General features: G+C 40.9%; 1 protein-coding gene across 3 annotated transcripts in view; it reads left to right on the forward strand.

Moving 5' to 3' along the window:
• Positions 1-3,288, forward strand: part of HESX1 (HESX homeobox 1) — a 29,712-nt gene extending 26,424 nt beyond the window's left edge. For all 3 annotated transcript variants that reach the window (XM_045289875.1, XM_004702396.3, XM_045289876.1), the window contains 4 exons: positions 1,495-1,752; positions 2,214-2,413; positions 2,682-2,783; positions 2,875-3,288. In XM_045289875.1, the coding sequence (XP_045145810.1) occupies positions 1,596-1,752; positions 2,214-2,413; positions 2,682-2,783; positions 2,875-2,973 (558 nt within the window). In that variant the 5' untranslated portion in view covers positions 1,495-1,595 and the 3' untranslated portion in view covers positions 2,974-3,288. The remainder of the gene's footprint in view (positions 1-1,494; positions 1,753-2,213; positions 2,414-2,681; positions 2,784-2,874) is intronic.
• Positions 3,289-16,023: the final 12,735 nt, after the last annotated feature.

Genomic DNA, 16,023 nt, shown 5'->3' on the forward strand with positions numbered 1-16,023 from the left:
GTCCTAGAGAACCCCATCTTTCTCCCTTGGAGTTGCTGGTGGTTTCAAACTTCTGACTTTTCGGATAGCAGTCAAACATGTAACCACTATACCAACGGGGCTCCTTAGTCCTCAAAATTACATCTTTGCTTTTTAAAACTTTAAAGAGGTCCGTGGCAGCAGATTTCCCCAATACAGCAGATCATTCGATTTCTTGGCTGCAGTTTCCATGGATATTGATTATTGATTCGGGTCAAATGAAGTCACCGCTCGTGCTGTTGTTTATGAGGACAGCTGTCCGTTCTCCAGCTAGAAGAACCAGAGCTTGTTTACCCCGGGCTTTGCTTGAGGGGCTTGCTTAGCTCCAGTTGTGTGATATCAGCAGGATAAAGTCTGAAGTTGGTCTCCAGCCTGTAGCGTGGATACTCCTTTTCCTCTTTCCTGGAGAAAGAGCTGGTAGTTGTTTAAATGCAAGCAAAGCTGGGCACTGGAATTTATCCTTCAGGAGCAGCAGAGTGCCAAATCTAGAAGTATTGCACCCTTTTAGTGAGTGGCCACTCTAAATCCTTCCAATTAGCAGCTGTCCTTCTCTTTCCATGTCAGATTTTGTCAGGGTTCTAAAATTTAAATATTCTGACCTTGGTTATTTATCACAAATCTCATCATCTTGGTGAAAAACTCCCAGTTCGTCAAAAGTCCAACAGAGGGAAAAATTTTTTTAATGCCATGAAATACGTCTTTTTCTTTGAAACAACTATTGGAAGGGAAGAAATACTCTCATTTGAATGGGCGTGCTTATAAGTTGCTTGGAGGTAGCTTCATAAAAATCTTCATGTGAACTTGTACCTCTCTCATTTAAAAGAAAAGATGAAAGAAGGGAATTAGTCCATTAATTATTTAAAATACTTGGTGCAACTGTTCCCGTGAATTAATCCAGGCACTTGGAAGACAATTACACTCAGTCTTAATAACCTTGCCAACCTTTTCCCACTACGCTGCTCTCCAAATACTTTTGTGTTTTCATTGACAACATTCCCTGTTACATATGCATATGAAAACAGGCATTTTCATCAGAATCGCTCTAATAGCATTAAGAGATTATTATTATTTTTTGCAATTTCCTTGGAAGAAAATTCACTTAAATTAGATTATTTATTACTTGACTGCTCTCCAATCTTGCCTGTGCGTTTAGGTAACTGGAGTCCATGAAAGTATAGACTTCAAAATAAAAAGCATGATTTTATACATTGCTGATTTCAAACAACAGAGGAGCGCTACACTGGTGCGTGACTTCTTTTGAGAAAGTTAAATCTGTATTCTGCTCAGAAGAGATAACACTTTTGGTACTCCGAGGTGGCCCCCTGGTGTAGCCATTAGTTGCTAATTACTTGCAAACAAATAAACAATTAACTCCTCAAGCCGCTGGGCTGGAGAGTGTTCATTGACATGCTAAAACTTTCTAAGACAGGATTTTAATTAGTGACGTGCTAAAGCCAGCCCCCTTGTCTGCTGAAGCTATAAGGTGAACCACAGAAGGTCCAGCCCTGTTCACGTGGGGCAGAGGCGCCAACGGAGGGGAGCCGCTCCAGGCGACGCGCTGTGCAGCCCGAGCAAGGATGTCTCCCAGCCTTCAGGAAGGCTCTGCTCTTGGAGGAAGCAAGCCCTCACCGCGCTCCTTTTCAATCGAGAGCATCCTCGGACTGGACCGCAAGAAAGACAGTGTCCCATCGGTGAAACCTCACCGGCCCTGGGCAGACACCTGCAGCTCCTCAGGTATGCCACACTCTAATGTTGTTGTTATTGTCTTTCCCATTGCCCTGTCTGATCGGTCGGGTGAGAGAGCAACTGCAGTTTCATAGTCCAATGGATGAGTTCTATGGGAAATAAAAAGGAATGTAAGCCTCAGATCCAAGTAGGTATACAGTTCACTCGTGAAAGAGAAAGAAAGTAAAAGCCAGGAACCTGCCGTTTACTTCAGAAGATCTCACCGTGACTATTTGGTACAGCAGGTCTTCCAAATCTGCCTTGACAGAGTGGCATTCCAAGACCAAAATGCAAGTATCTTTATTTTATTTATTTATGTTTGTGCTGGCTTTGTTTTTGCTGCTTGTTTGGTGTAGATGATAAATCCCTGAAGAACTTCATTGGGAAAATTAACAAGTTCCTGAAGTTACTTACTTCCCTGTTGGAGTGTGGATTTAAACCTCTAAAGGAGGTGTATTTTCTGTTTTCAGGGAAAGATGCTAACCTATGTCTACAGGTCAGGAGCCTGCCCAGTGGTATCTCATGCCCTGGTACTGTGGATTACTCCATGCCACGAGAAAGAATTCTGAAATATGAAAACTACTTCTCACCCACAGAAAGATTGTCTTTGAAAAGAGAATTGAGTTGGTATCGAGGCCGAAGACCAAGAACTGCTTTTACTCAAAACCAGGTAGGGTGTTTTTCAAACATGAAAGGTTTTAAGTAACAACACTCAGTTGTTACTTACTCCCCCTCCCCCCATTTATTTTGCTGAATCTTAATTTAGAAGCCTTAATGAAATGACAGACTCTCATATTTTTAACAGTAGCAAGAAAGGAAAAAAACCCAGATTAATCACCAAGGATTTTAAAGCAAACATCTTGTTATACTGATTAAAGTGCATTATATGGTGACATAGCAGATATCAACACCTTAAAGAATTGTTTCCTTATTCTTAGATTGAAGTGTTGGAAAATGTTTTTAGAGTAAACTGCTATCCTGGCATTGATATCAGAGAAGACTTAGCACGAAAGTTGAACCTAGAAGAAGACAGGATCCAGGTAATTTTAAATTTTAATTATTAGCTTAATGGTTGAAAGGTAAATAATAATAAAATACTTATAAGACCTATCTTATTTTCCTTAATTTTAGATCTGGTTCCAAAATCGGCGCGCAAAGCTGAAAAGGTCCCATCGAGAATCACAGTTTTTAATGGCAAAAAAAAATTTCAACACAAATCTCCTGGAGTAGATAGGAAACTAAACATGTGAAATTATCTGCCAGTTGCCCAACATGGAGAATCAATGGAAATATGAAGTATTAAAAAATGTGATGTTTTCTTCATTTAATTTGAATATTATCATTAAAAATATATTGTAAATAATTACTGTTACACATGGTACATTTTATATTTGGGCACTTTTAGTTAAGATAAAGGCTTTCTCAGTTTATTTTAATAAACATTTTTGGAAAAAGTCATCTATTTTTTAAATGAGCTAATTTAATCTAATAAACTTGTTTGCTAAAATCAGTAAACTCATGACTAAATTACTTCACAAGTTGGAAGACTAGCAGAAAGGTATGATTTGTTTCTAATATTTTTCTTTCAAGAACATTTTGAAACATGTTCATTCGTAAGTGTATTAGAGAATATGATTTATTCATGAGTCTTAGGTTTCTCTTTGATTTCTGGCATAAAGCCATGAGAATTTCTTACCACATATCAAAACAGAGCCTATGCCAGTTTCTACTTTATTTTTTTTTTAAAAAGAGCAAAGCCAGTAAGTCAAAATACAGATATAAAAACATCAACTGCTATGTTCATGCTATTGGGATGACATTGCATAAAAGAATTAAGATGTGAATAAATGCAAATTTTAAATATGTTTCTAGGACATTTAGTGCTATACTTTACTTTCATTCATCAAAGTGGTCCTGATCATCTGGCTTGCATCTATTTTCAGTTGAATGATTTCCAATCAACTGTGTATTTTGTTCACAGTATCACCTTGACGAAAAAGGTAGGATAACTGACCTGCCTTTTGTTTGTGCTCTGATGTTGCTCCTGGAAATATCAGGGCACTTTCTGTGAATCAAAAACTATGCGTTGACTTGGCATTTGCCATTTCTCACTGCATCTGCCAGTTAGATATGGCAGTAGGACAAGCTGCCTGACAAGGTGGCCTCCGCTCCACTTGAAGCCTGAGCATCCGGGGTCTAGTTGATAAAAGGCCTAAGGGAAAGTCCTTTCGCAGTGTGGGCTTGAGAACTCGGATTTTATCTCAAAACAACAAGAAAACTCAGGCCATCGGGTTGATTCCGGCTCATAATGACCCTGCAGGATAAAGTAGAACTGCTCCTGTGGCTTTTCCAAAACTATAACTCTTTCTGGGAGTAGGAAGCCTTGTCCTGTGGAGTAGTTGGTGGTTTTGAACTACTATCTTTGCAGTTAGCAACCCAACATGTAACCCCTGCACTACGATGGATTTTTGATTTTGCATATGGGCAGCCATTTTTCAACTCTTCTTTAGAATGCATTGTACCTGGCTTTCCTTTCCTTTCTTTTCTGTCTTTTACCTTTCTCTCTCTCCTGTTGATAACTAGAGTAGAAGACTCTTGCTTAGTTATTGAGTCTATACACTATTTGGGGGTGAGGGAGTAGGGGGAGGATTTTTATCTTTTAAGCCAGAGAAGGATTGGAACAGCATCATGACTCCAGTTTTAGAGTTTTAAAAAGCATTTAATGCATGTACATTTAGGGTAGAGAACTGTGTCCCAACAACTGGCCAGCCTTAAGCTACTCTTACTTTGTTCCACTTGTTGAGAGCTAGGAGCATGGGGGCATAGGGATTACATGTTGGCGTGCTAACTGCACGGTCAGAGGTTTGAGTCTACCAGCTGTTTCGAGGGAGAAAGATGAGACAGTCGGCTTCCAAAAGCAGTACATATTTGGAAGCCTACAGGCAGTTTCACTCTGTCCTATGGGGTCACCATGAGGCAGAATCGACTACTTGATGACATGGGTTTGATTGGTTTTTGCTATTGTTGGGGTGGAGGAAGGGAGCTCTGGCTGCAGAGGTTATGTGTTGGGCTTGCTAACCACAAGGTCCAGAATTCGAAACCATCAGCCATTCCACAAAAGGAAAACGGCTTTCCATTCCCATAAGGAGTTACAACCTGGGAAACTCACAGGGACAATTTCTGCCCTGTCCTAGAGGGTCACTATGAGTCGGCATCGACTCGATGGCATTGAGTTTGGTTTTGGTTTGGGGTAGAGGCGGCAGATAATGAAAAAACATGGCAAGAAGGGCAGTAACAGGCGGAACAGAGACATGAAGTGTTTTCTATGAAAATCTCTGCTGTCAGACTGGGTCACTCTTTCTGATCTAAAACGCTGTTGCTCCCAATAAAAAATTTGAAGCACTGCTTGTTCAGTAAATTCTTCCAGATCTGTCCATCAGGAGACCTCATAGCGCTCCAATGTGCTCCTCTGAAACTAGAAGTCACCAGTGAGAGACTCCAGGGGGCTAGAAGGGGAAAGCCACGTGGTTTTCAAATAGCCTTTTATTTTGTTTATGTAAAGTGATATTTACACACTGCAAACAATGCAAGAACTCAAGCAGACCAGAAGTCCAGTAAAGCCTCCCTCAACTCTCATCCTTCAGAGATAATCGCCATAACCACTTGTTTCTTAGCCCTTTTTGTATATTTGTAAAAACATGTAGAAGAACCCTGGTGACAGTGGCTCAGCCCTCAGCCACTGACCTAAAGCGTGCCCACTAGAACCCACCAGTGGGTTCAAAGAGAGGACAAAGCAGGACAAAGAGAGGAATGCACACCGGTTTTTGCTAGTTTTGCTGTTGTTATTTTCAGAAGTATGATCCCACCCAGCAGTCTGCCTTACATCCACCAATGCCTTGCCATGCCAGGCATGGAGCTCTGTCTCCTTAATATTGCGGAGTTTAGGAAAAGGTTTCAAGCTTTGTGAATAATAACTAGAACATAGTATGAATATATTTAAGCATCTTTAGAGTAGCACTTTTCACAAATGGAGATTTATAAAGAATCATTATACTTTATGTAGAATCTATCCAGAATTAAATAACCTAGCTCCCAAATCTCTGAAAGGTGTGAGAAGAAGCTGTATAAAATGATAGCATCAAGGGGAGAAGTAACAACACTATAAATATTGGTCAATGACAGAGTGCACGTCTATTTTTGTATTAAGAACATCACATCTATTAAAAATGTTTGTTGAGGAAAGAAATACAGTGTTCTAGAGAGTAACATTACCTTGATATTTTCTGGTGGTCATTTTATGTAATGAATGTATGAAGTTCTAAAATTTTAATTTTGTTTATCATGTAAATCAATTGCATTTATAACTGAGGCTATAGAGATATAAGTGAAATTATTTATAGTAGAAGGAATAGATTTAAAACCAGCAACATTTTGAACTAAAAAGTTAAAATGGTATTTGAATTTCTAATATATATTATCCGAGACATAACTATGGATACATACCCTTTTTTTACTTTCTAATACTAATATCAATTGTTGATTCAACTATAACTGTGAAGCAAGTTCATAATGGATAATATACAAGAAGCAAGGTAATAAACAAGATCACTAGTATTTTTCCTTAAAGCCATTTTTTAAATCTAAAAGGTAAAGATTAAATTTGTTAAAAGAAATAATGGTTTTCGAACCTTTTTGGTATTATGATTGCTAGCAATTTGGAGCTAATGTAATGCTATTCAGGCAGGGGATGGTGGTGCAGGGAGGTGGAACTGGACTTTGAGGAAAAATCAAGCAAGATGGAACTGGAAATGAAAATCCAAGATCGAATTCTTTCCCTCAAAACACACAGGCTCTAATCCACAGCTTATCTCTCTCTGCTCCTGGTAATTCGAGTCCTTTGTCTCCATTAATGCCCAAGACAAGGTGCACAGTAGTAACAAATCAAACTAATGCAGTCAGGCTAATACCTGGAGCGTCTCTATTATCTGACAATTGCCTAAATAAGGTTATTTGGTCTGCTGTAATGGCATTTGTCTCTTGTTAGGCTAGCCAGACAAAGCCGTCACTGAAGAGGGTTGGTGGGAACAATGGCTGTGTGTGTTGGTGGTCAGCTTTTGAGTTAATCAGTGTTAATAGCCGAGTGCACCCCTTGCATCTTACACACATCATACAAATGGCATACATATCCCATTACCACACTGACGTGCAGAGTCAGCCTGCACTTCATGCCCACCTCGATCTAAAGGTAGAGATAGCTGGGTGCTAGTCCCTTTACCTGATGTGGAACCCAAACCACAGTATGACAGTGGTTTGCTATCCCCATTTAACTGAGCCCCAGAAAAATAAAGCCCTGCATTGATCAAATCTCCAAGTGTCTGAGGTTAGATATAATGCCCATTTGGATGGTTTTACCCCCTGCTGGGGGACTCCCCATTGCAACTGAGGCAGCTCAACCCTTTCCATTGTCTTCTTTCGTGTTTCATTTTTTATTTTTTTAATGAGTTTATTGGGAGCTCTTACAGCTCTTATCACAATCCATTCATATATCCATTGTGTCATGCGCATTTGTACATATGTTGCCATCATCATTTTCAAAACACTTTCTTACTACTTGAACCTTTGGTATCAACTCCTCATTGTTTTTCCTCTTTCCCCTACCTTCCCTCCTTCATGAACCCTTGATAATTTATAAATTATTTGGTTTCTTTTTTATGTCTTACACCAACCACTGTCTCCCTTCACCCACGTTTCTGTTGTCCATCCCCCTGGGAGGGGGTTATGTATCAATTATTGTGATCAGTTCCCCCTTACTCCACTCCCCACCATTCCCTTACCCTCCTGGTATCACTGTTTTCATTATTGGTCCATAGGGGTTTATCTGCCCTGGATTTCCCTGTGTTGCAAGCTCTAATCTGTACCAATGTACATGTTCTAATCCAGCCGGATTTGTAAGGTAGATTTGGTGTCATGATGGTCAGGGTGAAAGCATTAAAGAACTAGAGGAATGTTGTGTATTTCTTTGGTCCTATATTGCACCCTGACTGGCTCATCTCTTCCTTGCAACCCTTCTGAGAGGGGATGTCCAATTGACTATAGATGGGCTTTGGGGCTCCACTCTGCCATCCCCCTCATTCACATCAATAGGTTTCTTTGTTTTGTTTTGGGTTTTTAATGCCTGCTACCTTATCCCATCAACACCTCATGATCACAACAGGCTGGTGTGCTTCTTCCATGTGGGCCACTTGTTTATCTTCAAGCCTTTAAAACCCCAGATGTTGTATCTTTTGATAACTGGGCACCATCAGCTTTCTTCACCACACCCTTTTCCTTCTTCCCAGCTAGTGTCTTGGTAAGACTGTTGATGTCAACAAGCATTGTTGAGTCCCAAAAATGAATCTCCAAAGTAAAAAATGTATTCCTTACCTTCAGTCAAGTAGAAAGTCTCCAATGTTTAGGAAATCCGCATCTGTTCTATCCTCTCCGCCTCCTACAATCGCCTTGTGTCATTACATCTTAAGATAGAGTAATACATGACACCACATTTTATGTTCTACTTAGTACATCATAAGCTTGCAAAGATCCACTCCCCTATTATATCTGATCTTAGTCAAAAAGCACAGCCTCTTTTTTACTGCTTTACTGTGGCAAATAAATATATAACAACATTTTCCCTATTCAACATTTTCTAAGTGTACAGTCAGTGACATTAATTATGTTTGTCATTTGGTGTACAACCATCGCCACTGTCCATTTACAAATCATTTTATCACTATGAACTGGAGCTCAGAGTTCCCTAAGCCATGACGCCTCCTCCTCCTCTCCCTCCCACACTTGGTAAGACTTAATAAACTTTGCTCTCTACATTTGCCTATTCTAGATATTTCATGTAAGTAAGATCATACAGGATTTATCCTTTTCCAACTGAGTTCTTCCATTCAACATACTGCTTTCAAAAGCATCCGTGTTTTAACATGTATCAGAACTTCATTTCTCTTCATGCTGAATAATATATTCCATGACATGTATGCACCATGTTTTGTTTATCCGTTCAGTTGATGAGCATTAAGGTTATGTCTACCTTTTGGCTACCAGGTGAATGGAGATATAATGAGCACTAGTATACCAGTTACTGTGTGCATTTCTGCTATTGAATCTTTTGGGGGTATGTATTACGGTTTAAGGGCCATGTGGTAATACTATCTTTAACTTTTTCAGGAGCCACCAAATGCCTTTCCACAGTGGTTCTACCATTTTGCATTTTCACCATCAGTGGGTAAGGATCGCAGTCTCTCCACATGCTCATCAACACTGCTGTTGTCCTTTTTGCAACCAACGCTATCCAGGTAGGGGTGGAGTAGTATCCCATTGTCGTTTTGATTTGCATTTTCCTAGTGGTTTAGGATGTTGAGCATTTCTTCGTGTTCTGGTTAGCCATTTACATTTTCTCTTCAGTGAGATGGCTGTTTAGGTCTTGGCTGTTTTTAATTGAACTTTCTGTATTTTTGTTGTTGGTGTGCAAGACTTCTTTATGTACTCTGGATAGTAAACCCTGATCAAGTATATAGATCCCAAAATTTATCTTCCAATCTGTGGCTGGTTTTTCTACTTTATTGATAAAATTCTTTCATGCAAGAAAGTTTTACAAGAAATGCGCATAGAAATTTTGATGAAACCCCTTTTCTCTATTTTGTGTTTTGCTGTTTGTGCTTTTGGCTTCGTATCTCAGAACTTATTATGAAAAAGTATGTCCGGGCGGGAGAAAGAGGAGGCTTTCTACAGTCTCAGAAACCCACAGAGACAGTTCTACCCAGTTCTATAGGGCCACTGTGACTTGGAATGGGCTCGATGGCAGTGAGTTTTTGGTTTGGTTTCGAGCTATTTTAATGAGATAAGTGGCTCTTTCTTCCGTACTGCCTCCCTTAATTCAACTGCCCACAGGTATATATTGTATTATTGTGGTTACAATGATAGAAATGTACATCACCATTTCTTTTGTTCTCCTAATATGTTCTGGGGAAAATTATAAAAATAAATATATAGAAATGAAAATCTGCCACAGCCATAAAAAATTAAAAAGTAGGTCCTGAAGCGTTATCTTTATGATGCCTTCTAAGGAGTTATACAGTTTCAGTTCTCACATTTAGGTCTTGGATCTAAATTGTGTTAATTTTTGCCAATGGTGTGAGGTAGGGGTTTGATGCCATTCTTTAGCCCATGAAAATTCACTTGTCCCAACACCATTTATAAGACTGTTCTTTCCCTTTTTACTAGGTCTATAACCCTAATAGGAAATCACTTGATAGCTGTAGGTGTTTATTTCTGGACTCTCAGTTCTATTCCATTGGTCTACAATGTGTAATTTTTATATAGCACAATCCTGACTTGGTAGATATCTATGCATTTGTGTTGAGTCATACACATGTTCTTCTTTGATTTATCTAGTTCAGTCAAATCATTCAGTAAAACAGAATTCATTGGAGCCACCCTAGCAATGTTGTCAAGAAGTCGGGCTAGAGTTTTGTCTCTTGGGTTCAAGACGTAGCTGAATCTCAGTAACTATTTGACTTTGAGCCACTTGTTCAGCCTCTCGCACCTCAGTGTCTTCATTTGTAAAACGGGAGTAGCTGTCTTACAGAGTTGTGAGGGAGTGAAACAAAATCAGAGCAGAGTTAGACTCTGATACATAGAAACCATAAATATTGGCTCTTTTGTGCACATGTGCTAGGGAATATAGAAATTAATGAACTAGTCCGGAATGGCACAGTACTAGGCACATAGTGAGTCTTTAATCCAAGAGTTGTTGCTTGCATAAAGACAGTTCCTGGTCTGCCGGAGTTCACCGTATAGAAGAAAGGACGGGAGCACAAATACTCCCATGTCTCTGCCTGCCTCTGTTCAGCTCTTCAGCAAATGTTTATTCAGTGTCTGCTGTAAGCTGGTCACTAAGTGAGGATGGAATAGTGAGCAAGTCAAACAAGGTCCCTGTCGTTTGGGGACTTAGTTGGCTCCGTTGCTTAGCTCAGTTGTGGCAAATAGCCCACAATAGATAGTTACTGAATGCATGAATGAAAAGAACATTAAAAACTCAAACTCACTGCCCCAGAGTCAATTCCAACTCACAGCAATGCTAGAGGACAGGACAGCACCACCCCCCTGTGGTTTTCCAAGACTAACTCGCAATGGAAGTAGAAAGCCTTATCTTTCTCGTGTGGAGCGGCTGGTGGTTTGGCTGACATTGAGGTCAGCAGCCCAACATGTAAAAACGACACCACCAGGTGTCCGCATGAATGAAAGAGACAGAAAATAAAATGACGACTATGCGAGTGAGGGTTGAGTCGTGTGTTTTGATGGTTAGGACTGCTGCAGGATACAGGAGTGGAAGGATCACAGGGGTATGTGAAGACAAACTCTCAATTTGTTACCTTCCCAGGGCAAGCCCGAGACACAGCTATGCCTTAATTTTGGCACGGGTCAAGGGAAGGTGAGGGAACAGCCTGTCAGAAGGCTCAAAAGCAGGGCAGCAAAAGCAGAAACCTCTCAAGGGTAATCGGAGTTTGTTGGCAGCTCTGCTGCAGGGGCGTGTGCTATATGCAGTTACACGGTGCCCTGTGCTCCAAAGGGCCCACACTTGCCTTAATGTTGCCATCTTAAAATTCTTAATTATTTTTCAGCAAGGGACCCTACCCTGCCTTTTTATTTTTCACAAAATCCACAAGTTATGCAGCTGGTCCTGCCTGTTGGCATGGGTCGAGATGTTTCATAAAACACTGTGGAAAAAGTCCAGGGAAATACATTTTAACTGGTAGGAAATCCTGAGCAACAGATAGTTCTTATCCTTGGGTTACAGCCTGGTTTATGAAGATCGAGGCAGGACACAGTGAGACAAGAAGTAAATGGCTGTCATGAAGGACCGACCTGCCTGCACTTGCAGTCTGTGTTTTTGAAGGCGCTGTTGGCCCCAGGTGAGAGTGGGAACAGTGGAGAGAGAAAGGAAGGGTGGGGAGCACCGAGAGACAGAAGGAAAATCCGACAGGTTTTGCAAACTACCGAAGTATGTGGGAAAGGAGAGGGCAGTGAATTAGAAGTGACTGCAAGCTTTGGAGCATTAGAAAAAATTAAAAATACGCAAGAACTGGATATGATTAGCCCCTGCAACTTAGACACTGGGCCCGGGGCCCACTTACCGGTGTTTACTGCCTTTACCTTCTGCTGCTGTTGGGAGAGTTTGGGGTTTTTTTTTCCCTGTGGTTTGCAAGGACAATTCTTGAAAAGAATAATCTTTGCCAGTGATAACAATTCCTGTGCTAACAGGTTCTGCTCACAGTCCACACTTTCTTCATTGCTACATGGTTTTCCAGTTTTGCTCTCACTGTCAATAGAGTTCAAAACAAAAATATTTGAAATCATCATACTAGGAGATGGACCTCAGAGTAAGATGTTATAACTGTTTTAATAGGTAGAAACTTTCTGCAACATTAAATTGATCCAAGAATAATTATTGCGTGTGTTAGATTTTATAAGACTAGAAATTGAAACTTAGAAACCAATGTCACTTCTTGGTCAATTATCTCAAAAACTCAAACCCTACCCAAAAAGATATGTACCTAGGCTTTTAAATCTCTTTAAAGATGATTTCACTTCTTTGTGCTGTCTCTGCAAAGTTGAAAACCTTTTCATTGTTGCTTGTCTTACCTCATCTTAACCTACACTGGGAAGTAAAAATGTTTAGTGTTTGTTGTTGTTGAATGTTGGTGTGGATAGATGCTGTAAAGTCCGTCTGACTTGTAGCGAACAAAACACTTACCAGGCCTGCACCGTCCTCCCATTGTTATTGTGTTTGAGCCCTTAGTTGCAACCACTGTGCCAGCCCATCTTGTTGGGGGCTTTTCTCTTTCACGGCCCCTCCGCTTTATCAAACACGATGTCCTGTCCCAGGAACTGGTCTCTCTTGATAACATTTCCAAAGTATTAGACAATGTCTTGCTGTCCTTGCTTCTAAGGAACATTCTGGATGTACTTCTTCCAAGACAGACCTGTTTGTTCCCTTAGCAGTCCATGGTAATTTCACTATCCTTTGCCAGCACACTAATTCAAATATATCTATTTTGCTTCGGTCTTCCTCATTCAGTGTCCAACTTTCACATGTGTATGAAGTTATTGCAAATATCATGGTTTGGGTCAGGCACACATACCTTAGTCCCCAAAGTAACATCCTTGCTTTTCAACACTTTAAAACACAAATAATAATAATAATAAATGCCATTGCAGATACTGCAGTGCATAACCGAACAGCTCATGGGATTTTGTTTCTTGGTTTGGAGGTTTGGGGTCATAGTTTCTTTCTTTCTTTTTTTTTAATCATTTTATTAGGGGCTCATACAACTCTTATCACAATCCATACATACATCAATTGTGTAAAGCGCATTTGTACATTCATTGCCCTCATCATTCTCAAAACATTTCCTCTCCACTTAAGCCCCCGCATTAGGTCCTCATTTTCCCCCTCCCTCCCCGCTCCCCCCTCCCTCATTAGCCCTTGATAATTTATAAATTATTATTTTGTCATATCTTGCCCTGTCCGACGTCTCCCTTCACCCGCTTTTCGGTTGTTCATCCCCCAGGGAGGAGGTCACATATAGTTCTTTGTAATCAGTTCCCTCTTTCCAACCCACTCTCCCTCTACCCTCCCTGTTTCGCCACTCACACCACTGATCCTGTAGGGATCATCCGCCCTGGATTCCCTGTATTTCCTGTTCCTATCTGTACCAGTGTACATCCTCTGGTCTAGCCAGACTTGCAAGGTAGAATTCGTGTCATGATAGTGGGAGCGGGGAGGAAACATTCAGGAACTAGAGGAAAGTTGTATTTTTCATCGTTGCTACATCGCACCCTGACTGGCTCATCTCCTCCCTGAGACCCCTCTGTAAGGGGATCTCCAGTGGCCTACTCATGGGCTTTGGGTCTCCACTCTGCACTCCCCCCATCATTCACTATGGTAAGATTTTTTGTTCTGATCATGCCTTATACCTGATCCCTTCGACACCTCGTGATCGCATAGGCTGGTGTGCTTCTTCCATGTGGGCTTTGTTGCTTCTGAGCTTGATGGCCGCTTGATTACCTTCAAGCCTTTAAGACCCCAGACGCTATACTTTTTGATAGCCGGGCACCATCAGCTTTCTTTGCCACATTTGCTTATGCACCCATTTGTCCTCAGTGATCCCTTTGGGGTCATAGTTTCATGGGACGTCTCAGGTAACTGTCCCAATGTTGCTTTCAGTACTTCTATTCTGCCTCCTAGTTCATTACTATAATGCTTGAGGTCTTAAAAGTTTGCAAGTTCATTACTGTAATGCTTGAGGTCTTAAAAGTTTGCAAGTGGATATCCAAGGTATAATCGGTCTCGAATCATCTGGAGCAGTAGTATAATTATTTTAACTTTTGCTAATTTCAGAGATGAAAATTTGTTTCTCATTGCCATTTTATAGTTGACTTTTTGATGTTTAACATTTTGTATGGTTATTGATAACTTGTATTTTCTCATTTGGTCAGTCTTTTTCCTATTTCTTTCTTAGTAGTCATTGGAATTCCTCATTGCCCAGTCTGCCACCACCACCACCACCCCATTCCTATTATACATCTATGTCCTTTGCCATGTGGCTTTGAACTATCACACATTATAGAGAAGAGAACATATTTTCCCAGTTTGGTCATGTGATTTTCTTTGGCCAATGACATATGGGCAGAACTCAGTGTACCAGTTCTCTAGGGACGAGGCCCTAGAGTCAGTCTGGAGGTGTAGTACTAACCTCTGTACTTGTGGTTCTAATCCCATTCGGGATTGTCTTTGTTATGTTAATGAGAGAAAATTTGTATAGAAAATATCTTTTGCCCATCTCATTTGAGATATAGAAGAGATTAAACAAGGGTACATAGCAGAGGTGAAGGAAGAGAGGTGCCACCCTACCTGAAAATCACCCAGGAGCAGAGCAGACACAGAGAGAAAGCCTTCCCTCAGAGTTGAGTCCAGACCACTAGCCTCCTGAACTGTGAGAAAGTCCATTTCTCTGTTATATCCACCCAGTTATGTTATAGCAGCACTAGATTCGTAAAACGACCTGGATGTTTTGAAAATTATTATTATTTAACATTTTGTTGTGATTTCGCTGAAAGTTCACACAATCGTTTCCCATTCAACAGTTTACACACACATTTTGTGTCGTACTGGACGCCATTCTCTCCCTTCTCCCCTCTCCCTACAATGTGTCAACACTCTCAATCTCACCCACCTTCCCCATTTCCACCCCTCCAGGTTCCCTGCCCCCCACCGCACCCCCATACCTGCTTTTGCTTTTAGGCTGCTATGGTGTGGTCGCCTATCATTGATTGTTCTAAGGAGCATGTTTTTCACTGGTGATATTATCTCAGGCCAATCAAGGTGACCTCTGGGAGTGGCTTCAGTTTCCGCTTAAAAGGTGGCTGTGGAGCCATCACCTCAGGAATTCTTTCAGCCTCTGTTCGCCTGTAAATCTGGCTTTTTCTTTTTTTTTTTTTTAATGAATTTGACTCTTGTTCTACATTTTTATTCCATTCTAACCAGGACCTTCTGGTGTGTCGCTGGGCAGAGTGGTCGGTAGTGGGGCATCCACTGTGCGCACAGATGCGATTCATCTGTGCACCATTTAGTTCTTCTGGTCTCAGGCTAGAGGAGGCAGTGGTGCCTGTGGGCCATTAGCCCTGTGGAAGCATTGGTTCCTCGAGTCTTTGGTTTTCTCCACAATCCTTTGCTCCAGGTACGAGGAGCAAACAACCAATAGTTGTATCATAGAAGGCTGCTAGGGTGCTTTTAACACCCCAGATGCTACTCACCAAACTAGGAGGTGGTATATTTATGAACTATGTTATGCCAGTTGATGTAGATGCCCACTAGACTATAAGTCCATAACTACAAATCCATAACTCAGTCCCATGAGGTATTTGGATATATTTAAGAAATGTCCATAACTGTTTCCTATGAGTTCTATTATACATATGAATAAATGGGTAGCACATACAAATACCCACAACTATAGCTATAGATACACATGCATCTACTGCCATATGCCCCCTCCCCACCTATACAGCATGCATATCTCCCTGTGGAACCGCACACAGACTGTGGGATGTTTGGTTGTTATTACTGTTGTTGCAGACAGAATATGTTACAGCATTCACCATCGCCGTCCTCTGTTCTGGAGTACCTCACAGTATCTTCATTTACCTTGGTCACACTGTGCTGACTTC

This window comes from Echinops telfairi, unplaced genomic scaffold (assembly GCF_000313985.2).
Source record: "Echinops telfairi isolate 266 unplaced genomic scaffold, ASM31398v2 ScPeMD7_31;HRSCAF=116, whole genome shotgun sequence".
NCBI lineage: Eukaryota > Metazoa > Chordata > Mammalia > Afrosoricida > Tenrecidae > Echinops > Echinops telfairi.